This window comes from Prinia subflava, chromosome 1 (assembly GCF_021018805.1).
Source record: "Prinia subflava isolate CZ2003 ecotype Zambia chromosome 1, Cam_Psub_1.2, whole genome shotgun sequence".
Taxonomy (NCBI): domain Eukaryota; kingdom Metazoa; phylum Chordata; class Aves; order Passeriformes; family Cisticolidae; genus Prinia; species Prinia subflava.
Window position 1 is genome coordinate 119,555,787 of NC_086247.1, and position 25,904 is coordinate 119,581,690.

The window sequence follows — 25,904 nt, forward strand, 5'->3', positions numbered from 1 at the left end:
CTGCTGACAAGTGTTGGGGATGAAAAGCTGAGGCTCGTCGAGATGAGCTCTACAAACCGGCTCCCTTAAACGCTTTATTTTCTACAGCAGATTTCCAACAGTAGAAGCTTTTACTCGCTCTGCTAGGCTGAGGCTGAACTGCTTTCTTCAAACAGTTTCAAATTCACCAGCCACTCTCGAAGAACCACCCCTTTTTGCCTTTCTCTTTTCTTTTTGCTCTCTCCGGGCTTTTCATGAAAGAGACATCCAGTTTCAAGCCATTTAAAAAATATCAAAAAACCCCGGTGGAAAATAATTCGCAGCTGTGATAATATCACATTTTTTAAAATACCGTAATATAGTTTTACTTTTAATAATAAAAGATAAAAAAGGGGAGTCTGTGAATAATTAGAGAGTGCAGTCTGAAGCCAGTTACAGTCACTGCAATTGATAATAAACTTAAAGCCCCTTGACAGCAGGTAAATGCTTTGCAACCCTGACCCCCTTCCTCTCACATTACTTAACAACCCTGCAGTTCCAGCATTACATCACCGTCCAAGCCATTGGTTCCCGCATTTTAACTCTCTCCCTGTCTCCTCCGATTAGGAACAACATAATGATGGAGGGGGGGGGACACCAAACCACAACAAACTACCAAACTTCTCTCAAGTTTGCCGTGCTCCTTGTTTGGGTTTGGTTTGGTCGAAAAAACAGCTTCTGCTCCTAAGAGCTGAGGTTACACGCACCAGAAAACAAACTCTGTAGAAGTGCAAGAGTGGGAAAGGGGGACTCGGGAGGGGAGGAGGAGAGGAGGAGGAGGAAGGCGAGGAGGGGGGAAACTATATAGAAATCAGAAAAGGAAAAGAAAATTAAAAACAAACCTCATGGACATCACTGAGCCTGAATTCCCTGCTGAGGTGCAGAACATGAGAGCCCTGGAATGAGTGTATGTAGAACTTGAGCCAAAGCTTAACTAGCCCGAGTGAGTCATATCCTTCCCATTTGATTCCCGTCCAAGCGATGATGTAATGCCCTGGCCCTCTCCCTCGCTCCCGCTCGCTGCACTACCTCCCTCCTCCCCTTTTCTCCTTTTTAGCTCAGTGCTGGTGAAGTCACCATTTAAATCTGGCAGCGCTGAAGCAAAAACTTCAATGTAACCAAAACAGCCCCAGGCCAAGTTCCAGACGTACTGAGACTCGGTGGTGCAATTGCCATTGGAAACGAGTAAACAGAGAGAGAAACAGTGCTGCCTGTGAAGGGCCTGCGCAGCTGCCCGCCGGAGCGCAGGAAAACCCCGGGACCAGGGACGGGGCTGACAGGACTGACCGGGGATCACTGCGGGTCCTGCCCCGCTCCCAGCCCCGCAGGGGCCGCGCTGCGGGAAGATCCGGCCTCGGGAAGAGGAAGGAGATGGAGCCCGAGCTGGGGAGGGCGGCGGGGCAGCCGGGCAGCGGGGATGAGTGTGGGGGTCTGGAGATGGAGAGCGCTGCTCCGCAGGTTCTGCCTTAGCCCGGGATTTCTCTGCCCCAGCGGAGCACAGCTGGAATTGAGCTCCGGGCTTTTGGAGGAAAACGACGGAGCTGTTTCTTGCACCGTATTCCTCCGTACGCAGACACAGGTGCAAGGCACCTTCTTTCCCCACAACAGAAAAAAAGTACCAGAAAAGCCATACAGCACAGCAAGCTTACAACTAACTCACCGCTGTGCTGCTCTTACTGCCTTTGCAGCGTTTCTCTCACAAGTCTGGTTTCTTTAACATTCTTAGAGAATGTTTCTGAATGGAACTTATAATAAACTTTCACACACACAAGGATAAGCTGTTGTGGGGCAAAATGCTCTGCCTCATCAAAGTGCTCCTGATGTTAAATGCTACAGCGGCTGTGGCTGAAATACCTCTCATGTCCTCCCCCACAGAGGGCTTTCTCTCTTCATCACTCCCAATTGACTGTAGTCAATGCAGTACCAAGCAGTTGGTCCACAAAAAAATGCAAAACCTATGTAATAATAATCATAATCATCATCATAAAAATATCTAAGCACACACAGGGGCCCTGTGCAATTCAAAGACTCATAGTTCCAACATCAAACTGCAGATGTAATTATTAAAGGCTCGTGAAACACCGTAACAGTATTTAAAAGTGTCTCCTTTATAGATCAAGATTTTTTTCACAAAGCCACTTCATACCTCACATCTCTGAGTGAAACTCGCTTTTCCAACACTCAGTGGAGGCACTTATGCCCCCCAAATTTAGAAAACAGTAGGAAAACAGCAAAGTCAGTGTGCTTCCTTTTCTTCCTTATGATGATGTGAGTTTATGGAAAATCAATTTCTATTGCCTAGCAGCATTCTACCACACTGGGGTTTTTTTGGGGGTGAGTTCTTTAATTGACCACAGCAGCAGTGCAACAGAGATTATTGTAAAGTATGAAAATCTCCCCCTGAGAATACTCCTATGGTTTTAAATTATCTTAAGAATATATTTCTGTCGATCAACACAGTTGTAGTTTGATCTTGAATTCAAGTAGATTCAGTCATGAATTCAAAAGATTTTTTAAGATATATATGATTTTTACAGATAGAATGAGAGGAGGAGAAAACTAAGGGTTTGCCTTATTCAATTAAAAAAAGCACAGTTCTCCACAGCAACCTGACCTGCTGGATGACATCCTCAATTGATACTGATGCTGCAGCCACTCAGAGTGACACCTTTATCAAGCAAGGCAGCTCTGAATTAGAGGTGATCAGCCATAATTATTACTGGCGCCACTGAAGCCTGTGACTTGACAGCATCAGATGTGGTTGTTATAAAGTTTGGTCCATAGTGTCAATGGCCTGTATAACTCATTTATGTCTGAATTACCAGCTATTGATTTTTTGTCTTCTGTCATGTAATAAAATAAAAGTTAGATCATTCCTAAAGCCCTGTTAATTCCAGCTTTGCTGATAGTTTCATTTTAAGCTTATCCCACTTCCCCCTCTCCATTTAAAAAAATGAAACTTCCACCCATTTTTCTGTGCATGTCTAAGAGGTCGCCTTCCCCCCTTCCTTCTTTTTATTCTGTCTTCTTACATTTACACTGCTGGATTACATAACTTCTGCTCATTCAGCTATCCACTGACATTGCTGTAAACTTTGTCATGGGCCCAGGACAGATCTCTGGCTCCGAACACAGGAACGTGGCTATGACTGAGGCACAACTTTAAATCCCCAGGTCCAGCTTTGCAAAGAAGGAAGCTGCCACCTAAAGAGTAAAAGCATTACCCTGAGCAACTCAGGTTACCATGGGGCTGCTTGTGCATATACATCCATTCCTGCAGTCTTTGGGCTTCTTCTCCCTCTTCTGAAAAACCCACACTTCTACCACCGTAGATATTCAAAGCAAAATGCAACCAAAGAAATGATGCAGGAGCTTCAGGGTAGTTCATTGTCCTCTTGAGGCTTTGAGCACTTGCTTGGCAAGTCTTCTCTTTCCAAAAGAAAATTTTGTTCACCAGAAGCAACAGCAGATCTATTGCCCATCTATGAGCATCTTAACCTTAATATCACAGGAGTTACCGTGTGTGTATGGCAAATGACCCTTCTAATTATTATTACTTTCATAGACACAAACTCAGAAGAATTTGCTTTCGAAACAGTGTCTTATACAAGATATTTCCAGGAGTAAGAGCATTTTCTGAAATGAACAAGAAAGATCAAAGCAGTCTGAACTGCATTTCTAAATTACATGTTTACACTGAAGTCCTATTTCAAGAAATAAACTGTTTTAAAACAGACGTCATGCTCGATAGGAGTTAAAAACTTATTTGTTCTTGCTGATGGGAAAACAAAAAGTTCTTTCCAGGCAGGTATTTCCAAAACCTATTGATTTTTTCTTCCTCCTAACAGGAAACACTGTTTTCCCCTTTTTCTTCCTGTGACAGACCAGTTAATGATAAAGAATGTCCTGTGCTCAGAGGAAATTCCACTTGCATGCAAGAGCTCCCTCTTTATCTGTTTACTTGTCTGTCTTTTCATTCTTCCCCCATTCCAACCCCAGCCCTAAATTTCCATGTTCATCAAGAATAGGCCTGTTGTGATGGGAGTTATGGGATGTTTTAATTCTAGTGGGAGCCTTTCTCAAACTAGGGCCCTGGCCAGGACAGTTATGACTCCAACTTAGCTGTCTAGCTCAGGAATTCTTGCAACACCCTCCCTGCAGAATGTTTCATCCTTGGGGAAAGGGTGGTGGGGCACACCACAGATGTTTGGTGTAACTGAAACTTGACAAAAATCACTGCTTCTGCTGAAAGTTTCCAGTCTCAACAACCAGAAAGTTCTGACTTTGAAGAGCCCAAACGTCAGAGTGCACTGGGATTATCCCAAATGTGTATTGTAAAAAGGAACTGGGTGTACTGCAGTTGAGACTGTGGATGGACAAATCACAGGTCCTACACGCATTTGAGGTGAGTGTCTCATCCAGCCCTTGGGACTGACTTTTGCCTATGTCAATCAGTGGCCCAAAGCATCAGCAAAGACCCTGTGGATAAAAGCAGCATAATCTGATTATTTTTTTCCTCCACTGCTTGGCACTTAAAAAGGCTTGATTAAGAAAATATTCTGTAATAATGGTCCTGCACTCAACAGGAAAGTCTCATTTTCGTTGTGACATTATTTTTCATTTCTAACCCAAGAGCTTTACAGTCCCTGTGGAATAAAAGAGGCCAGATAATTTCAGGGTTAAATAAGCTTTAATGACTATCACATGTATGGAACCTTAAACCCAGTACTAAAAATTATTTTTTTAAAGTGGCATCTCTTCCTTTTTTAATTTAAAATAACCATCCAGGTGGTTTCCTAAGGATTTCTTTGCAAATTGCTTCCAGTGAACCTTTTCAGTTACAGACCACTGCAAACCCATGTGGTGGTATTCAGCGTTTAGTTCAACTTGGGTGTCCCATGTTTTTGTAGTGGACAGAGGGACAGTCTGCACAAATATCTGCACAAGGGAGGCTGTCTGGGCAGGCTAGCTGTGACTAGCAAAGACATAAAAATGTAAATATTCACATTTTCAGAAGAAACTAAAGGAAAGCAGTGCTAAGACTGGACTCTTCAAAATACTCATAAGAAAATGGGGTATGTTTTCTCAAGTCCCTTTGGTTCTTCAGAAAAAGACATTCTTTGTCGAAGAAGACTCAGATCAAAGTGCTCAGCATTGAGCTGTATCAAAGGTTTTCCTATGAACTCTCCAAATTGTAATGAAATAAAATATCTGGAAATATTCTTTGTGAGAACTGCCCCAGATTTATTGAACATAAGCCCTCTAAGACACTGGATTGGACAAAGTCTAAATGAAACCTGGAACGAAGCTCTCCCACTCTCACACACATGCTCAAATGTGCTGCTACATTAAAAAACCTTCACTGAAAATATTTAAGGAAGAACTGCCAAAGTTTGGGTCCAACTTCTCTGAAGACAGACATGTGCAAAGGACATGATGGCCAGTAGACATCCCCAAAACATTTTGGCAATGAATCTTCAAGAACGATCTCAAGAAGAACTTTCTCACTAACTGTTCTAAGCACGTTAAAGCCAGTTGGGATCATGGGGGGTTTGTGTTGGGAACATTCAACTGCTAAGAAATAGAGTAGGCTACTTACTTACTTTATACTTGCCAAATAGCCATGGGCCAGTGGTGAGGGGCTGACCTGGAAGAGAAGAGCTTTGTATCCAGTTACAAATCACTGAGCTATGTGGCATGAGCAGCCTCCTCTTTTACTGGAGCTGTAAACCGCAAATACCCAAGACAAATAATGTAGCAATTTATGGAAAATAATTAATAGCGTTTTGCATTTCAGTAGAACCTTCTACCCTGGATGATCCCAAAGCATCTTGCATTGAAAGTCATGTGGTGCAATTACCCCTAACACGGGAGATCACAGCCAGCCAGCCGATGGCACGCCAGTGCAGAGGGGAGGTGTTGACTAAGGCAAGAAGCAAACAGCTGCAATTAGGTAAAAAAATCATGTAATCTTTAATACTTATGAATAATGAATAGGAGATTCCCTTCCCCCACTGCAGTTCTAATTAACAGATAATTAGTATGTGCTGGTCAAAACGTGGAGCCACTGCTCTTTTTAGAATTGCTCAAAGAACCTTTGCCATACATCTACACTAAATATCTTGACCCTAGATCTCAAATATCTTAATCTTTAGTCAAAACTCTTCAGGTTTGTCTTGGACACAGTGAAAACTTTATTACATATAGCTACATCTCAAAGGATGTAACAGGAAAAAGGATCTGGTTTTGATGCTCTTTCCTCATTTTACAGCAGAGAGAAAAGTAAGCTGAAATATAAAAATTTGGATTAAAAGAACAAATTTATATGCTGTAATTAAAAATATTTATATGCCGTAATTAAAAATATGGGCTCTGTATGGTTAGCACTGAAAAATAAATAATACTGCTCTAAACCAGATTTTAGCACTGAACCAAATTTTATTCTTCCCCTAAACTGTCATCTGCATACATTTTTGTAATCTCTCATCTTCATTTTTCAGCATGATAGCAATAATTATTGTTCTAATGAAACTTTTTTTTTAGAATAGGCAAGTATCTGGAGCTCAGTTCCAACTGGAAAAGGAGAGTGCTTGGACTCGGATCAACCTCATTACAGCAGGACAAATTCATAGTGCTATTTGATAAAAACATACACAAGATAACTTGTTTTTAAAGATACGCCCTCTTTTGTTTGCAATCCAGCTGACAGAACAATATTTCCTTCTTGAAAATGAACAGCTATAACAGTACACTTGGAAAATTTTCTGGATTCTTGCTGAAAAAACTGACTTAAGCTTTGGAGTTCCATGAATTATAAGTAGCCAAGTAATTCTGTTGATCCTGGTTCATCCTCACACACAGGCTTTACAGCATTCAGTCACTATCAGGATAATGAAAATTAACGATCCAGGAGGTACCATCTTTAACTTGGCTTTATCCAAGAATCTGAAATTAATGTATATCAAGAATCTTGACACCTAAACTCCAGCCTCTTTTTGTGCAAATTAGAATTTTTAATGTTTCTTAAAAATCACACAGCTCTGCAGCACAGAAACTGAGATGCAGCCACAACCAAGGGCCAGCCTGCAATTCCCTGTTTGCAGTGACTCTTGTTGAAACATAATGTGATGTAAATTTCCAGTGTCACAAGTCAACCATAAGAATTAAAACTCTGTAGTTGATTATATAAAGCTATTACATAACTAGATATTTTAAAAGGGAATAATTAATGTATTTTCCTTTTTTCCCCTCCCTTTTTTTTTTTTAATAGGATTCAACCAGGAAATCCTATTTCAGTATCCTTCATAGGAACTTCTCTAGCCATAGAATCATTATCTGATAGATTCTTTCTGAAATCAAATGAGGTCCAGCTGTACCCACTTATGGTTTTAGGATTTACATACTTGTTTAGTCTTCCAATGCTTTTCTTCTGAAAAAGTATGGCTATCTATTAACTCCAAACACATTAAAACCAAACAGACCTCTTGCAGACACTCAGATAAATCTTTTCAGGACTGACTGGAAAGCATCAGTCAGAGTTACACCACTAGTTTTACTGTGATGATAAATGAAAGAGAAAAAATTTCCAACTTCACTTTCATGTTCTGTGGTGCAGGATGCTGCTTTAATTTCAGCATCAGTTTCTACAAATCAAAACATACAGCTTTCCCATTCTTAAAAAAACCCAAACAAACTCCAAAATAAAAATGTATCGTGCATGTATACTCTGAAGTACACAGTGAGTACCTACACATTCCACACAAACCGTTTCTATTAGATTTACACAGTCTTCTGCTTGGATACCCTCTAGACTAGCTTGTTCCTGCTGCTTTACAAACCAAAATGGTTCTGCATGTCCTTAGTGACTGCAGCCCATACAAATGAGGCACTTCTGTAAATTCTGCATAGGAAAAATTGCACCAGGTTGAAAAATAATCCACAGCTCAATTTAAAGAAAAACAACAAACAAACTAAACTTTAAACTTGTTTAAAGGAAAAAATATATTTATTATGGAAACAGGATAAACAGATAAAAACAATAATGACTAACTCATCTGAGAACCTGCAGAGTTCACTCACAGCCCAAGACTTACTGTAAGTGAACATTTTTGTGATTATAACTGAATAGTTTTGATGCACGAGAAGCAGTCCTTCAGTTGGTTTCTCCTCTTAGCTGGGATCTGTCCCATCAGTTTTTAACCTTCCAAACCCTTAGCCTTTATTCTTCCTCTCTTATCTGCCCAAAATTTTCTCTTTCTTTCCTCCTTTCGAGTAGCATGAATTTAATTTCTTAGGATTTAGAATTTTTTCTGCTGTCTTCATTCTTTATGTTCAAGCTTTTGTGTATTAATTATTCTGCATGGAATGCCAACCTGAATTTTGCTTGAAAACACTTCAGGGCTTATATATTCTTGCAATTGCTTCATAACCGGAACATATGTCTCACCACCCTGCACGTCAGTAGTTGCAACATCATTTTCTCTGGCTTTTACCAATATAATTGTACCTCTTTCATATCTGCCCAGACTCCTGCTGCAAGGACCTTTTTCCCAGCCCTTTCTGCTGAACATGTCAACCCTCTCTGTATATCCCTTAATCACCTAAGTTTTCTTCCTGCAACCTTTGCTAGCATGTTTTCATCAGTATTAAAAGTTAGCTGCAGATCAATCCACCATGCCATCTAATACTTCCCATCCCCTCTGGAAAGCCATCTTCCTGATGCAGCATTGTTTACAAGTACTAGTTCCTAGGAAATGAGCAGATCATCACAGAAGCTTGCTGCCACTCCATGACCACTTACCCCGATCCATGAGCCCTCCTCCTACACAGGCATTTCCAGATGATGAGCTCCCAGCTTCTTCTTCTGCTTCTAGAAATTTTTATTGGTCCCCCCAGGCACAGCCATGCATTTTTTAATACTGAATTTCATTCCATTGCCATTACTTCAGTACTCAAAGCTCATCCATGTTTCTTGGGTTGGTTTTTCTTTTTTGTTTTCTTTTGTATGATATCCAGGTCTGTCTCGGTATTGCCAATGTCTCCAAAGCCTGCGTCACCAGCAGGACTTGATATACTTTCACTACCATCATTAATGATAACGTAACACTAAATCAAATCAGGACTATTCTGGACACTGTGTAGCTCCACAAGCACCCTCCCCTCACCTGGCCCTTTTCCTTTCAACACCACACAATTCTATCCCCTCCAGCAAACCTCAGTTTAAAGCACATTGAGTGAAACCTACCTGTCCTATTTCCTAGGACAGACTCTTCCACATTAGCTGCAGCTGTCAGCAGCTTTTAGTGAGTGGGAATTCATCAGAGTGAGGAACAGTGTGGGACAAACTCTACCTTTATTTACAGGTTCACTCTCAGCCCTGCCTGAAATTTCTCTTGGCTGACAGAGCACAATAAGCAATTCTTTGTAAAAATTTAAAGACGAAAAATGTTTTAATTACAATGGAGATAAGTAGTTGCATTAATACTACTAGAATATTTAAGCAGTATTTCAGATGTCTGCTGGCACTCATCACGTTGTAGAGAGGAATTTTACATCTGTGCTCCACAGACCTGAGAAGCTGCCTGCACTGCGTCCCATTTTGCTCCAGTTATGCTTGTTATTAGGCAGTGTCATTATGTACAATTTTCAGTGTTCCTAAAAGGGATTTCAGTAATGTCACAGGAAAAAATGGATGGTTTGTTTACTTGATTAATGTCGTGATCTGTGATTACAAATCTGTCTACTGTTGCTTTCACAGGAAATTATTTCAAGAACTTCACTTCTGGGTGTTGCTTAACATCCAGCACTGACTCTACTATAAACTCATACACATGATTTATCTGGTGGCCAGCATGTGTGGGAGGAAAGATCTAGGAGTCTGACAAAACTCTTCACTCCCTCTAACTTTTAGGCCATCAGATGTAGAAATCTAAATTATTACACTCCTAAGCCTGTTTGTAAATCCTCAGCCAATGCAAACAATTAATACTGAGCTAAGTGGGTGCAAAATGAAAGTGATTAGGCACATCTTTTTTTAAAAAAATTACATGCACATATTTTACTAGCTTTAAATGTTAAACCAGCTGATTACATCATACCAACACAGTAAAAATTGCTCCAAGGTAACCTAGGAAACTGTTTTTACTAAATAACAACTGAGTCCCTTCATTTAATCTCAATTCACACAGCACACAAGCTGAGCTGAGTCTCCCTTCCCAGCGGTCTCCTGCCGTTTGCTCAGAGCAGCTGGGATGCTCTTGCTGTCAGTTCAGAGGGCAAAGCTCTCTGGAGACTGCAGCCAGGCTCTCTCAGATGAGGGGCCCTTGTCTGTTGGATGTGCTACTCTTGGTGGCTTGCCAGCAGCCCCAAATTTGGCAAGGTTCAGAGCACAAGCTACAGTCTGGTTGCTTGATTATCATGGATGTTATTATTTTTATTGGTCAGTTAATATGTCTCCACTTTCTCGTGTTTTTATTTTGCTTTGATTATCTGTGTCAGCTATTCTGTGTCTCCAGCCTGAAGAGACATAAAGATGGGCAGCCCTCACAGCCATCACCTAACTTTTACCCAGGACAGCTTATAAGATTCTTGGTCCTCTATATTTTGGAGTCAAGTCAGAAAATCTGTGTTCAGTTGCATCTCACTCCTTAGCTGCTCAGCATTTCCATAGTGCTCAAAAAAAAACATATTAAGTGCTTGCAAATACTGTAAAAGAAATGCAAGCTGCAGCTACCCAAAAGCAGCTCCAAGGATTTAGTCAACTGAGAGCCAGTTGGGTAAAACAAAGCAAAACCAGGATTCATTCTAGGTTGTGACTGCTTTGATTTCACCTGCCTCGCTGCTGTGCTCATAATACCCATATGTAGGGGCATATCTCTCACAAACACGCACCTAGATAGCAGATATTATCATACGGAAAGCATTATGCATATATAATAAAAGTGATTAAGTAAAAAGATAAAGCTGACTTTTAAAAAATATGCAGGATGAATGACATGAAAACTTACATTGACAGCTGTATCTTTGTTTTCATTCTATCTCCCATTTTTAGCTAATTTTAAAAACTTCCAAAACTTTCCCTTTTTAGGCTGAAATACAGCAGGCCTGGTCTTTGCCAGATAATGAATATTTTAAAAAAATATTTCCTTAAACCATTTTGTCTGTCTTTTATAAGGATAACAAAAAGTGTAAAAAATTTTTCAGTCAGAATCCCTGAGAACAAAGTTGAACTTTGCCATGAAAGCAGTCCACTAAAAAATGTTTAAAAGGGCGTTGATAAAAATTAGACTTTATTTGGTGAAGCCCTTCAAAGTTTTGTTTTGTTCAGGCCAATTATATTTTCCCCAAGTTTTCTCACTAAAATCGTGCACATAAGAAAAACAACTCCATTTTTCATTTCAGCTAACCTTGCTTCTATAAAAATTTATAGAAAGAAAAAGGTCTGTAAAGTGCAGAGTGCTAGTGAATTTAGAAACAAGCACAGATGAGAGACGGGCTGATATACTGTCTGAAACACAGCTCAGCTCATTCCCAATACATGTTTTCATTTAAGAGCTTTCTGTTTTGTCTTCTTCACACATATATTTGATCTAACCTGTTGGCTCTCCTGGTCTATGATACCAATTTTATTCTTCCTGTTCTCATTTACTCAGCCTACTCTAGGCTACATTTGTGACCTTTGTAGTTCTGCTCCCTTCCACCCGAACTCTTCCCTTGAAACAAGGCTCCTTGAAGTCTCACTCTTCTTTTTCCTGAGCAAAACCTCCCAACTTAGTTCACCAAACCACTGCTCTGCGTTTTTCAAATCCCACCCAAGTCACGTCCCTCACATTGCCTCTCTGCATTGAGTTAATAAGAAGCAAAACCAGCACAAGGAAACATCTGAGTTATCTTCTCTGCCTAAACATATTTCCATTGAGCTAAGCTTTCTTTCCTGCATACAAATCTGCTCTGGCTCAGTAGCCTTGCCTCTCACTCAGTAGCCTTGCAAACAAAATTATAACATTTGGAAGCAGCCGGGCCCACTGTAACTTTGCAAACTGCTTTTTAAAAAAACTATTTTTAGCATCTGCCAAGTAGTATTGTAGGCAGCAGGCAGAAAATGGACTGAAGGGAGGTAAATAGAATAAAATAATATGGATCTCTTTTTCATCAGAATAGTCTTAATGACTGATAAAATCCATATGTTTTACAGTATAAACTGTTGCTGAAAATGTTTTTCAAACATTTACCACAAGGTGCCAGCAGTTCTTTAATGCTTTTTTATTTTCAATTCCTGCTGTACACACTCAAAGCAGGGGTACAATGAGGCAAAGACTGCAGACAGGAAAGTCATAAGGAGTATTAATGCCAGGATCAGAGACTGTTCACAGAAGACAAGACATATTTTAGGGCTAGTACATAGGTACTAGTGGTTGGTACTAGTGCCTCTAAAAGAGACCAAAAAAATTAATGTCAAGTTTAGTAATTTGGACAGAAGTCTACAGCATGCTAGTTCATAGTTGTTGGGGTTTATCTGTACTTTTGAAACCCAAACAACTGTAAAAGTGCACCTCATAATGAGGATACTCAGCTACCAGTGTCTGTTTTGCCTAACTTTTATCTGCTGCAAAAATTAGAGAGAGGGAGCAAACATCTCATACAATATAGCAGCATCGACTCTCTTAAGATTATAACTCTTCCTAATATTGGGAGACTTGTACAATACTGCTGTAAGTTACCTGCTGGAGCGGGGGGGCGTGTCGCCTATAATGAGAAAACGAGGCATGTTAATGCAAAGACTTCTACCATTTGTGAATGTGTTAATAATAAAAGATCAATAAGGACTTACTGCAGTCAAGTGAAATTGCATTCCAGTTAATGTAAGCTGTAGAGTGTTTATCCCAGTACTCACTTCTATTAGATTTAAACAACCATGTTGCTGAAATTTAGCAACATTTAAGTATCAAAGCCAGACTTTCAACAGTTAAATCAGAATAATTCAGAATTGAAACAGCAGGACTTAAGAGAGGCTGCCTTCCTGCTCTGTTTTATTACATTTTCAATGACACAGCTATACATGAATGGTTATTATAAAAATTACTTTAAAGTATACATACATGTTATATACACTCCATTAAGTCTTAATATTTTATACATATGCAGCTCTTTCCACTCAGAAAAGCTCACAAAGCGATTCACAAACAATATATGCAGAACTAACCTGAGACATTTAATGCAATATGGTCTCCCTTCATAGAGATACATGACTAAACATCCCCAATGAGTAATATGGCCAGCAGCCATAACAGCCTCAGGCTGTGATCTGGTCTGCTCTCATAAGCTAAACAGGGTTGGTCTTGGCCAAATGCATTTGGGAGGCCTCCAAGGAAATCCCAGGGTGCTTCAGGAAGCAGAGCTGGTGATTCAGTAGGTGGCACACTTCCCCTGGAGTCAGCTCGGAACCAACCACTCCAGCGGAAACCTTGGTAGGTGCAACACCATTAACCGAGTGGGGTTTCAGGCAGGATCCTCAGCTGTGTCATTTGTCACACTGTCATAATTTATTAGTGATGCTATGGATTCTGCAATTAAAAACAAAGGAGTCGTTTCTGCTGAGCACTCCTCTCTGCAGAGATCCCTTCATTTGGATAAGCTCAAAGAATTTATTTCTACCTTTTTCCGTGGCAAACATTGCGTTTCAAATGGGAACCTTCTGTAAGTGTTGTTAGAATTCTTGGTGTGCACCAATAGGAAGTGAATTTTGTGTTTCCTACCCAAATTTTTGACCACAGATGTATGAATCCTTTCTTTTGCTTCAGTGGGTCCCATTGGAAGTACCACATCAACTTCCAGGAACTGTTCCTAGCTAAAGGGGACGTCAGGCAGAGGAGAAACCTTTGGACAGCTGGAGAAATACTCTCTAGTCTAGAAGATGATGAAGGGTGCACTGAGCAACCTGGTTGTTCTATTGAAGACAAGGCAGAGGTGGACAGAATGTGTTTTCAAATACACAAGAGGCTGCTGCGGACAGAAAGAGGAAATAATATCTCTCCCCATTTCTATATTTGGTAGAATCAAAGATAAAAGGAGCTTTTGCTTTTGCATCAGGGAGGGTCTGGGTTAGCCTGAAAGAAAAACTTGTCTCAAAGTGAATAGAGTTAAGCACAGCAATAGGAGGTGTGCCCTGTATTTCTGGAGGTTGTCAAAAACACATTAAAGATATTTCTGTCAGAAATGATGTAGATGTAACTTAATCCTACTTTGGGCAGAGCACTGGATGAACACTTGAAGTCCCCTCCAGCCATATAGCTCAATGATTCCATAAGTTTTATGAAAGCAAAGTTTTTATAGCTTTGGGATTACAGATTTCTTCCTATTTATATTAACTTTAAAACAATAAGTCCACCCTACCAAATAAACCTAAAAGACATGACATTAAATAGGCTTGAAAAACTGTGCCATGATTTTAGGGGCATGACTGCAAAAATTACCCATTCTTAAGATTTCTAAGCAAAATTTGTTTTGCAGTCTGGCTCACTTGGCTCCTTGCTTACATAGATGTAACCAGAGTTTTCCACCATTCTGTCCTCAAAAAGTCACAGAGAAGATCTGAGATTCACATCTAAGTCAACAAACAATGCCACAAACAACAAAATGGAAGTGTCAGGTCCTTTTTTATTTGAAGAAGAAAAAGGGGAAAGTAGGGGTAAAGGGGAAAAGGAAGACATTCCTCAATGTTTATGTATGACCTCAAGAAACACACCAACTTTTCCTGGGGGTTTTCTCATCAGCTGGGTACCTGTTTGGCTGCTGACTTCAGGGCAGTTTGGATCATCCCCCAGAGCATAAATTATGGTGCTGGTATTAGCTGATAACCTCTCAGCTGACAGGGCCTCTTGCACCCTGCATTAAAAAAAACCCTAAGGATGAACATACTCCCAGAAAATACATTGCTGAAGTCCAGGTTAAAGTACCTTGAAACTATCCTTCCTTTATCTGTTGATGCGTTTTTGTTCTCTTTTGAACAAAGACAAAAAAAATATAAAGTTACTCAGTAATAAGGATGATTGGGAAAAGTTTTTGCCAAGTTATTTTGCAGGGAAAGCCGTGTGGGTTGATTGCTGTCACACTGGAGGGAGATGAAGAGGCAGCATGTAAATGTAATAAGAAGAAAGGTTTAAAACACAGCCTGAGCAGAACTGGCATGTGGCCCTGAGAAAAAACATGCTCTTGGGTTGGGATGCTGAGTACAGGGGTCTGGGGCTGCAGAAGGGAAGACATCCTTGGTCCTTTGATTGCTCCCCATGCTCATGCAAAAAGGACCTAATTTCCTGCAATAAATACATACACTTCAAAATATTCCTGATCCCTTCAACAAGTCTTTTTCTAATTCTGAACTACAGCACAGCCTCCCTGGTTTTGCTTGGCAACTCATGGCAAAGCAGAAATAAATCCTGAATGTCAGTACATTTTTTTTAATAATATAACCTTTAAATGAGTTTTTCCTATGATTTAAGAAAACAGTTTCAAAATGCATATGGGACAACATGTATCTGTTAATCTCCTTTGTTCATTTGCAGGCACGTAATCTTGTTAGAAAAATAGCCTCACAGGAGAAAGCATAGTTTATTCTTCAATAAATGGCTCTTAACTAAGATTTACAGTACAGACAGATTACAAGTTTACTTTCTCCACAGAATGAAACAAAGAATGGAGCCCTTCTAAACAAAATAGTCAAACAATTCAAGAACATAAAGAATGAAAAGTCTCTCTTCTTGGCTAGACAGTTTTGATACCTTAATGATTGTAACATTTTAACAGCTGTGGGAAAACTGACATTAAAAAAATACTCAGCCCAGATACATGGCCTGTCTACAACATCTCTGAGCTCTTATATTTTATTAGCAATTTGGATTCATTACTGTTTTAAGGAGGAAGGAAGGGAGGTAGATGTTTCTGAGAGCTGTTTCTCTAAATGTATTAACCAGAGATTTCCAAGCACGATTTAATATAACACAGCTCAACCCTCAAAAACTGGCAAAGGGGTGAGATGTCACCATTTATCCCTTCATTGAAATTCATGCTCTAACACAGGAGGTCAAAGCAGGTATTCGAGCAATCTTCCTTATGAAAATGAGATAACCTTTCATCCCAAAGCCTGCTCTGATCTTGCTCCCCCCTCCCTTCTAGCTTGATGCCAGGCAGCAGCTCAGGGGTACCACACTGTCACCTTCCTTTTGAATTTATGATGCTCTGAAGGAGTGCTGTAGTATTTAATAGCCTGAGATCACAGGCTCTCCTGACACAATACTTAAACAGGTTCTGCCTTTCTTTGAGTGTGCTCATTATTTGCACATGGTCTATGACATCCAGGAAGAATATGTTAACACACAAGTCCTCTCTTCTCCCACTATTTGCTCTTCCATTATATTTATCCCCTTTATCCAAAAGATTCTCGACTATGCTGTCAATTTTGGAAAAAAAGAAAAAAGAAAAAAAAAAAAAAAAGACGACAATTTGGGAGACCCTGTTCACTAATTTTTCAGGAATCCTAAAGTGCCCTTTAAGCTTTAAAACAATCTGAAGCTCAAAAATGACATGTTCTGATGCTCAACAGCCACCTCCTGATTATACCATTAGAAATCCCTCAAAGTCTGTGTTCAGACTTCATCAGTCTCAACTAGTCATACCTCAGGGTGGAGAAATGGACATGATGAGTGTTCAGAAGTATTGCACAGGGAGACACTGAGAGAATGTCTTGTGGTAAGAGAGTTTTAGGAGAGTAATTCGGCTTAATTACAGACATATTGAAGCTGTGCTTTTGGAAGTGATATCACTAAGGTAGTTAACAGTCTGAAGCACAAAATGCACTTCTTTTTCCATTGTAGACGCTGAGATCCCAATTTTGTTACACTCTAAAGGGCATGTTTTATTTTTTAACACCTAGATTTCTCTCCTCATTAGAATAAGACTAAACAGCAAAATGTTATTTTATAATTTCAATGTATTATAAATTCACTTTTTCCCTAGAAGGAAGGCCATTGATTATTCTTTTAAGTAAGCCAGACAGCTAACACAGAAAAATACTCTCCTTTTAATAAGAGTTTACATTCAAACCACAGGTACCATATCCTCTTGTGCTGATCACAAAGCTCTTCAGGGAAGACCACAGCTCTGGGTCAAGCATCATTGATGAAGCCCTGGGTGGGACAGTCCTTAAAACATCAAACAGCCTTAGGAGATAGTCCACCTCCAAAGGAACATCTTCTTAGGCCCATGTATTTGTTAACAAACTCACTTATTTTTCAGAATATAAATGTTAGCTCCTGTGTCAATGACAGTTCAGGCTGTTACATTCAGCTTGTTTCAGAATTGTTTTCACTGAGACTGTATACAGTGTTAAACTTCTAATGGATGCTTAAATACCTGAAATGGTGAGCTCTTTATACCAGGGGGAAGTTCTGCAACTAAAGCAGCCAATAAAACAGGTATTCCTACATTTATCCACATTATCTTTTTTGTGTGTATCTTTTTTTTCCTGCTCAAATGAACACACTTCTATAAATGAGAAATGTTTACTCCTTTGGCTTCAACACCTACCCCCAAATAAGGCAGAGGATGTAAGATCACACATATGGACAGTTATTTTAAATCTTCCACTTCAGCTTCAAATCAGCAGGAAAGAGTGTTTCACAGCAACCTTCCCCACGAATCTACATCACACACCTGACTAGCATCTGCCTCAGTACCCTACAGAGCAAAGAAACAGATGACTTTGATAGGGCATCAGACTTACAGCCCCTCACTGAAGCCTCCCTCACTGCTCTCAGCCCAGCTGAGTGGCATTACAAAGTCCACTTCCTCTTTTTCAATGCTAAAACATTTTCTCCTTCACTAATGGCCAGACAGGCCTTAAGTATCATGCTCAAATTGCCCTAATCTCCTCTGCTCTCACCCTTTAAAATTACTGCTAGTGGCTGGCCCCTGGCAACACAGCAGCGTTTTAACTCAAACTTCCACGCAATAAATAGCTCAGATTTCCTTTAAAAGGAACACATACACACAACAGACTAGGGGTGCACAGAAGTTTTATGCATCTAGCAGTTTTTACATATTCCACTGTTATTCATTTAAGGCTGACCAAGTGGTCCTCAGGGGATGGCATGCACAAGCACAACATTATAAGTGTTAATAGGAAACGGATCTGAACAAAGAACCGCATTTCCCCATTATATTGTGTTTCTGCTTTAGTACATCACGTTAGTTTCCTTCACAGCTGGCTGGTTTGCCTGTTTCAGGGACAACTATCATTTGCTCATAACTTTCCTTTTTTTCACCGTATTTTATATGCATGTATAGGCATGTGGGAATCTTGCTGTGGTTTAATCAAAATGGCTTATCTTACAATGCGTTGTTGAAAGATCATAACATAAAATGGGTAGCAATTCAGAAATAACAACAGAAATACATGACCTGTGCTGCCATGCTAGAGAAAAGAATAAAGTCCAGTCATTTTTCTGTGATCAGAAAAATAAATAGATTGGTTGGATTTTAATATAAGAAAATAATCAGAAGGGTGCAAGGCAAATTCTTGGTATTTTTATAAACACAAAGTCACCTCAGTAATATTCTGCTGTTTATGTGCTCTTGAACTAATTTTCTCCCTCCCAACATGCATGCAATTTGTCCTGCAGAATATCTTTACCCTCCTAGTGATGGGGGGGTAAAAAAAAATGCTCAAAATAAGCTGAAAGAACACCAGAACATGCACTTTGGGAACTGCTTTGTAGAAATTCAGACTAAATCTCCTGTGGACATATTTTTAAAGACTCCAAAGCAGCCAGGCAGGCGTGCACACCCCTGGTGCTCCTGTGGTTGTGTGAACAGTCCCTTGTGCAAGCACTGATGGAGTCCACGCACAGGAACAACACTGCCTGCTCCTTCTCCAAATGCAAACGGGGCACAGGCCTAAATTGCTTGCACATGGAAGAAATGTCTAAGGCAGATGTACAAGACCAACTGTATACTGAAAAAACAATAACTGTGTTTCCATACTTCAATATATGATGTCTCTGTTAAATATATATATATATATATATATATTTAGCTCCAATATGTTTCCATACTTCAATATATGATGTCTCTGTTAAAAAATATATATATATACTTTTTTTCAGCTCAAATATTCTTGTACTCGCTAGTTTTTTGAGAACTAGGTACCACCCTTTCCCACTGCACTCTGCAGTGAAGTTACACCCAGAGCATGACGTGACTGCCATTCCTTACTCCCAAACATGTGCCATGTCAATGTGCAGCTTGGAAAAGAGAAAGGTCTTCCTTATACTCGAAGTCTGGCTAACTAAATAACTAACATTTGTAAAACCACATTTGTAGTAACATATTTGTAGTACCACATTTTCACAGAAGACAGATTTATTTCAGCCTCTACAAAAGCTCTACCAGTGACAACAACTCCTAGGCTCTTCAAAGCAGAATTCAGTCTCTCTGCTCTGTTTCAGCTTCTTTAATACTTTGTAAAGTCCAAGGTGTATACTTTACATGTTCTTTGCTCCTAAAGTTCAATTTCCTAAATAAGGCATGACTTCTTTCAGGATGACAGCTTGTAAAAATCTCTTAAGGGTAAATTTCCCTTTTAAGGAAGCCGCTTAGCCACTCCTTTATCCTCATAATATGTACATCCCATCCCTTCAGGCAACATTTCTAATCAGCAGCATTTCCCATTCCTCACATCTGCTTCTGAAAGAAATCCCAGCCACATCAATCAGCCTCATACATGCATAGACTAGGCAAAGACATTTGTTGTGCTTTCTGAGCATTGTATCAGGAAAGATACTAAGTTATCACAAAAAGATATTAAGCTAGAAAACCAAGCATTTCATCCTCACTGTCCACTAGACACCACGGAGTCTGTCTCTGATCTCTAAAGAACCCGTGCCAACATTAGCTACAGTGTGGGTAAGGGATGGTTAAAAACATGTTACTAAATTTGGGGAGAGGAAAGAACCTTTGAAAAACTAGAACTTTTCTCATTTTCAAATAAGACGTTTGCTTTCTGCAAGAACGTCCTGATTTATTTCCCCAGCCCAACAGGAAATTGATACTGCAAAACTGTTGGGTGTTGAATGAGCAGTCAGATATTCCCCATTGAAATTTTTGGCTTGATTTTATTCCTGAGCAAAATGTATTTTTTTTATTAAAAATAAATCCCATGGTTACACCACCCTCCTGAGACAGCCTGGCTAATACCACATCTCAGATCTAGCTCAGGAAACTATGCTCTCTGGAATAAGTTCTCCTAAAATTTCAATTAGCTATTACATGACTACACTATTACCTGTCATGTATGCTACTTTGGAGCATTTGTGATGCTAATAGTGATACTGTTACAGGGCTTGCAGCAAAAAATTGCTCATATTTCAGTGTCAAAGAGATCTTACATTAACCATGCAAAGCTAAGCTGCATTTTGAAAAGTATTTAAATACCTGAAGTATGTAATACAAGTACATGGAAAGTAGAGTAGAAATTTGCACTCAAATCAGCCACAATAACTTTTTTGCTTTTAATACCAGGAATACATTACAGTAGCAAGTAATCTTTACATCTGATGGTTTGATTATGGTGAGGTTTTTTAAAATACATTTATTTTTAAAAGGGCTGACATAAAGCTTGCTTAATTACTGGTGGAATGATTCTAGAGTTCACTGTGATTTTAGTGAACTGCAGAATGGAGAAAAAAAGTGTTTTATAGGCCTTTCTAAGTCCCTGCAACCTGACAGAGCAACTACTAATCTGCCTGCTACAAAAGACATTCAAGCTATGGTGGTCATTTTCAGCAGCTTGAGACACTTTATATTATAAAGAATAGGTGGCCAAGGAGCGAGAGGTTAGTGGAAAGAGGTGGCAGTCAATATTCTTCCTCTTCTCCATTATTTAGGCAGCTAAAGGACCAGGTAAAATGGTTAAGGAGGTGACACAGTATGCAGTGCATTGCTCAATATTCTGGCAATTAAGCCTGGACTGTACAGGTGATGAGTTAAACCCAGCACTACAGCAAAAGCATCTTCAGCCCATCCTTAACTTCAAACTGTACGAGAGTCTCACTGAAGCCACACGATCTTGAATTTACCCATAAATACAATCTTCACAGCAGAAAATTTAAAGGACAGTGGCAAGTCAGTTAGGAAAGAATACTTTGAGCAAATGGGTAAGTGGCTATTTATCACTACACTTAATTGTACTTCTTGGAGGGGTCATAAGAATGTAAGTTAGGCACCAGCTTTTTCAGATATGAAAAAATCTAAGAGGTCAAATTCAGAGATGTTTAACTTTCTGTGTAAGTGCTATTGGCTGAAGTCACTGATGAGACTTCTAGACAGAATCACAAGTTTGATGATAAGATTTGATAGCTTCACACCCCAGGCATAATAGAATCAAAATCCTTTCTGCAGGTCCTCTGAACTTCATGCATTTCTCAGACTCAGCATTACAAATTCTCAAAAAGTTTCTCACCTTACAGGACGTAACATGAGATAAACTAAGCATAAAATCTCAATCATACATTTTCAATAGGCCTTGGTACCTGCTTTAAAAATCTGACTAGAGCTTTGGTAACTTTCTCAGACACTTTACAATGTAGCAGTGATATTTTAGGAGAAAAGTTGTAGGTAAGAAATGCAATTACAAACCCTTCATGCCATACTCAGTAAATTTTCAGATTTGAGTTTCGTACAACTTGTATGTTTATAAGGCAAAAAGACCTAAACATGTTATTTTAACAACATGCCTGTGTTTCTACAGTGATAATTATCTCTAGTTTAATGATATACCAACAGCATTCCCTATAAGCATCTCTGTAGGTCCCCAAACCAGTATCTGCTTTTGCCTCCCTAACATATTGCCTCTTTTTATCCATACCTCAGAAAGAAGTGATGCTTTCACGTGATGCCCAAGGACAGATTACTTTTTTCAAAAGCATCTCCTGTGAAAATGCTTATCACAACTGTAAGATACATAAACACCACCATATGTTAAGAATGTATGCTAATTATTCCCAGTGAGTTCTGTTGTTTTTGTGTCAGACACAGCATATGTTACAGGGTCTTTATTATGGGGGCTGTCTACATCATGTGTTTTCCACAACACTAAACACTCATTTAGTGTTTAGTAAATTAGCAATATTTGTACTTAAAATTTGTTAACCAGAACTGCTCTGCTTTAAGAGACAGTAAGCACAGAATTCGGTGCATAATTTTGACCCTCAAAGTCTACACAGAAAAGTAATGACTCTTTTGTGAATATATGTATATCCTGAAAAAAAACATATGCATACCAGAATTTGAGTTGCTCTTGACTATCAGTTCCTACAGTTGATTTTCCCATACTTGTGGCTGCTATCTGTGGCCCTTTTACCTCCAGTTGCAAGACATCTGTCAGCTTCTTCCCCAGCCCCAGAACTGAGACTCGATATGGCCTTTATATTACCTCTTGTTTTAATCAGCTTGGAGCCTGAGAAACACAGCCTAAGTCCTCCTGGGAGCACTATGAGCTGCCAGGGCCACTGGGCTAGACCTCATTGAGCTGTCTATCTGATACTGTCTTCTCCATTTCTGTGTGAATCAGTGCAGCCGTGCTCCTTTTGGTGCGTGCCAGAGCCCTCCAGCACAGCTGTGACATCTGAGTGATCTTGCAGGAAGAAGATAACAGAGTGAAAATCTAAAGATACATTAAAGACAAGGGCTAGGTGCAGAGCAAAAAAATGATCAGGGCCAGGCATTTCAAGGGGGCACATTTGAAAGTATTTCCAAAAGTATAGAAATTAGCAGCTACTGTTATCCATGGCTGTAAAATGCTCTGGTGAAGTCTGAAATGGGGCTTACTTTTGGACTCCTAGAACATGAGATAATCAATATAGCTCAGTACAAGAAAGCATGCAGTTGGAAAACTACATGGATGGATGGATGGAGGCAAGTCAGAAGATTGGCATCACATTTTATTATTTCACTGGCAGTAACTACCAGCAGTGCTCAAGCAGCATATGACATGGTCCTGTCCACATATGCTATTTTGTGCCAATTCATTAAAGAGGTGATAGGTGCAGAGTGAACAGTCTCAGCAGCAGCTGATTGAAAAGAGAGAGTCATAAGCTGGGCCATTATACCTGCTCAGTAAATGGCCTGGGAGTTATAACTAGTGTTTGATCAGTCTGCTCAATCAGTGTTCACTGTGCACAAAGAGGTTTACAAACATAATAAAGCACTGAAAACATTTCAGAATTTTTCAGTGAATGAGGATGTGACTGCACTAACAGCTATACCATATATCTAACCAGCCAGTTTAAGATGGCTGATAGGTTCTACTATATTACACAAGAGACTGATCAGTTAGAATTTTGCAAAATGAATTATTCAAGGAAAAACTCAGAGCCTCAAATAACAACAAACAATCCCACCATCAGCATAACTTGAGACAGACACACAGCCTGAACCACACCTCCAGATGCAGAGGGTCAAAGAGTAGGAGGTATGAACTGAGGCTCTATTTGAGACCATTCACATATAAATCTGGCAAACTGTATTTAAAGATTAGTGTTCCACTGATCATACTAGTCATTTATTCTACAGGGTATGGAAAAAAGCTTAGGCTGCCAAACAGGTCTCATGGCAATGACAAGGAATCATTATAAAGAAAGAGATATTGAATATGTGTCAATACAGAAAACACAAACATGAACTTCACATGCACTGCTGGCTGAAAAGCCATGTCATAAAATTACAGTAAGGGAATACCTTAGATGTGACAAATAACTTGGGTTTAAAACTAAATATTTCAAGGTAAAAAGCTACGCTGATGCCAAACTTGTATTCCTTTGGGTTTGGGACTGATCCAAGTAGTTCTCACCACAGTCTTGGATTAAGTCTCTGCTGTGCTGACTGTAACTCACAGAGTATGCAGAGTCAGTTTGATGCTATGTAGGTCAAGCTCTGTTAGCAGCACAGTCCTGAGGTCCACAGCAAAGAGGTCAATGTGCACAACTCGCTCACCCTCCATGTGGCACAGCCAGAAGGGATGGCAGGAGCTCAGCCAGCCTGTTTAAAGTTACACAAGCCACAGAATGGATGTTCCCAGCTCACAGGTGACAGGCATAGCTGGACCACAGCTGCAAACTGTGCAAAAGCAAACCTTGCAGTCATTACAGTTCATATCCTAGAAAGCTAGTACATCAGCCCAGATCTGATGGCCACCTAAGTCCTAACAGTTATCAGCCTCAAGGAGATCACAGCAAATGAAATTATTATTTCATCATGTTTCATTAAGTACTGCATTGCTCTGCAAGATTTTATTTTTAGCTTAGTGGCCTCCTAGGAACCTCTCAGTGTTAACAATTCAGTCAGTAGCACTCTACCCTCTGAGTCAAAATTGGCTGAATGTCAATTGACTACAAGTCAAATCCTTGTATTGGCATTAGGAGCTTTTTGGCAGGGCTGTGCAAGATTACATTCGAAGTCCACACCACTTAGAGAAGCAATTATGCTCATCCACCATAATTTTTCGTAAGACTTATGCTTAGCACTTTATTCCCAATCTTAAGTACCAATTCAAATAATTTTTTTCTCTTCACAGAGCCTCTGTGTAGGTAAGTTAGGTAGAGTAGTCCCCTTAATCACAGATATTGAACTGTTAATTCTGGCTGGCCACTATCTGCTGCACCACAGAGTAGTCACACAAGGCTTGCTTGATAAAATACTAAAGAATTGAAAGGACTGAAAAAGAAGGGTGGGCAACATGAGAAGCTTTGCACATCAGATGGAGTGGACAGCAAAAATTTACACATGAATCCACCCATTGCTCTGTGGTGTTTGAATACCAGAGTGTCTTTCTTTGCTGTCCACAGCAGCCTTCAGACTGCTTTCCTGCAAGGCTGCTTTGCTATTAGGCTAAGCTTACCTTGACCCAAACTGAGGGCAGAGAGCTGGGAAAAAGGAGATAACCATTCTTTTCAGCCTCATGACCCAGGCCAGATGCTCAACCAACAACAAAACACCAACTTTTACCCATGTGGTTGGAAAAGGAAGCAGCACCAGCTACACACGCCAGGCTGTCCTGGAGTGCAAAAGGCAGCAGTCTGACACACAATAAAAGCAAAGAGCAAAACCTCGGCAGGAACTATGCCATAATCCACCCTAAAATGCATCTTTGTCAGAAGTATAAAGCTCCTACTCCTGTAAGGAGTACATCACATGTAACTGACTGGGTCAAACCCCACGCATTGCACATGCAGAGCTACACACAGGCTCACTGATTCCTCGTTTAATTTCAACTACAGATGGAGCCCAGTAGGCAGGGTTGAGGAGACTGCTTGTGTAGATTACTTGTGCATTTTCACACACATTTATTCCACATGCAGTTGCAAACTTTTTTTAAATTTTAATTCAACCCCAAAATCAGAATTTTCCAGGAATTCAGTACAATATCCCATCAAATAAGTTCTTTCTTAAATAAAAGTTCTTTTGTTTCCACAGCTTGTTTTCTGGATACTGAACAGCATTGTTGGCTAAGTCACATAACTTTCTACATAAGAATGTTTTCTGCGGGTCATAAATAATGGTAAGGAACATGAGGGCTCAAAGTCTTTTGAATGCATGTGTCTGTAAGAGGAGCAAAACAAGGAAATTTTTTTTCTTATGATAAATTAAATGAGTTGGAATCATGGACTAAAGCACAGTAATAGAAAAGGGAAAAGGGATGTGTAAAGATGTCTACTAAATGTGAAACTCATATCCTTATTCTCTTCTGTATTCAAAGTTTATAACTCTATAGCTGTGATTATCTGATTAGCAGAATCTACAGTGACTGTATGAAGAAAATAGCTAAAAGAAAACTCTGC

At 39.7% G+C, this 25,904-nt stretch overlaps 1 protein-coding gene across 4 annotated transcripts in view; it reads right to left on the reverse strand.

Annotated features, from left to right (window-relative positions):
• Nucleotides 1-25,904, reverse strand: part of CREB5 (cAMP responsive element binding protein 5) — a 256,147-nt gene that overhangs the window by 99,955 nt on the left and 130,288 nt on the right. Inside the window, exon 1 of one of the 4 annotated variants that reach the window (XM_063409824.1) lies at nt 861-995. The exons of the other annotated variants lie outside the window; for them this stretch is intronic. Coding sequence (XP_063265894.1) covers nt 861-907 — 47 coding nt within the window. The 5' untranslated portion in view covers nt 908-995. Of the gene's footprint in view, nt 1-860; nt 996-25,904 lie in introns of those variants that run through there. 4 annotated transcript variants of the gene reach the window in all.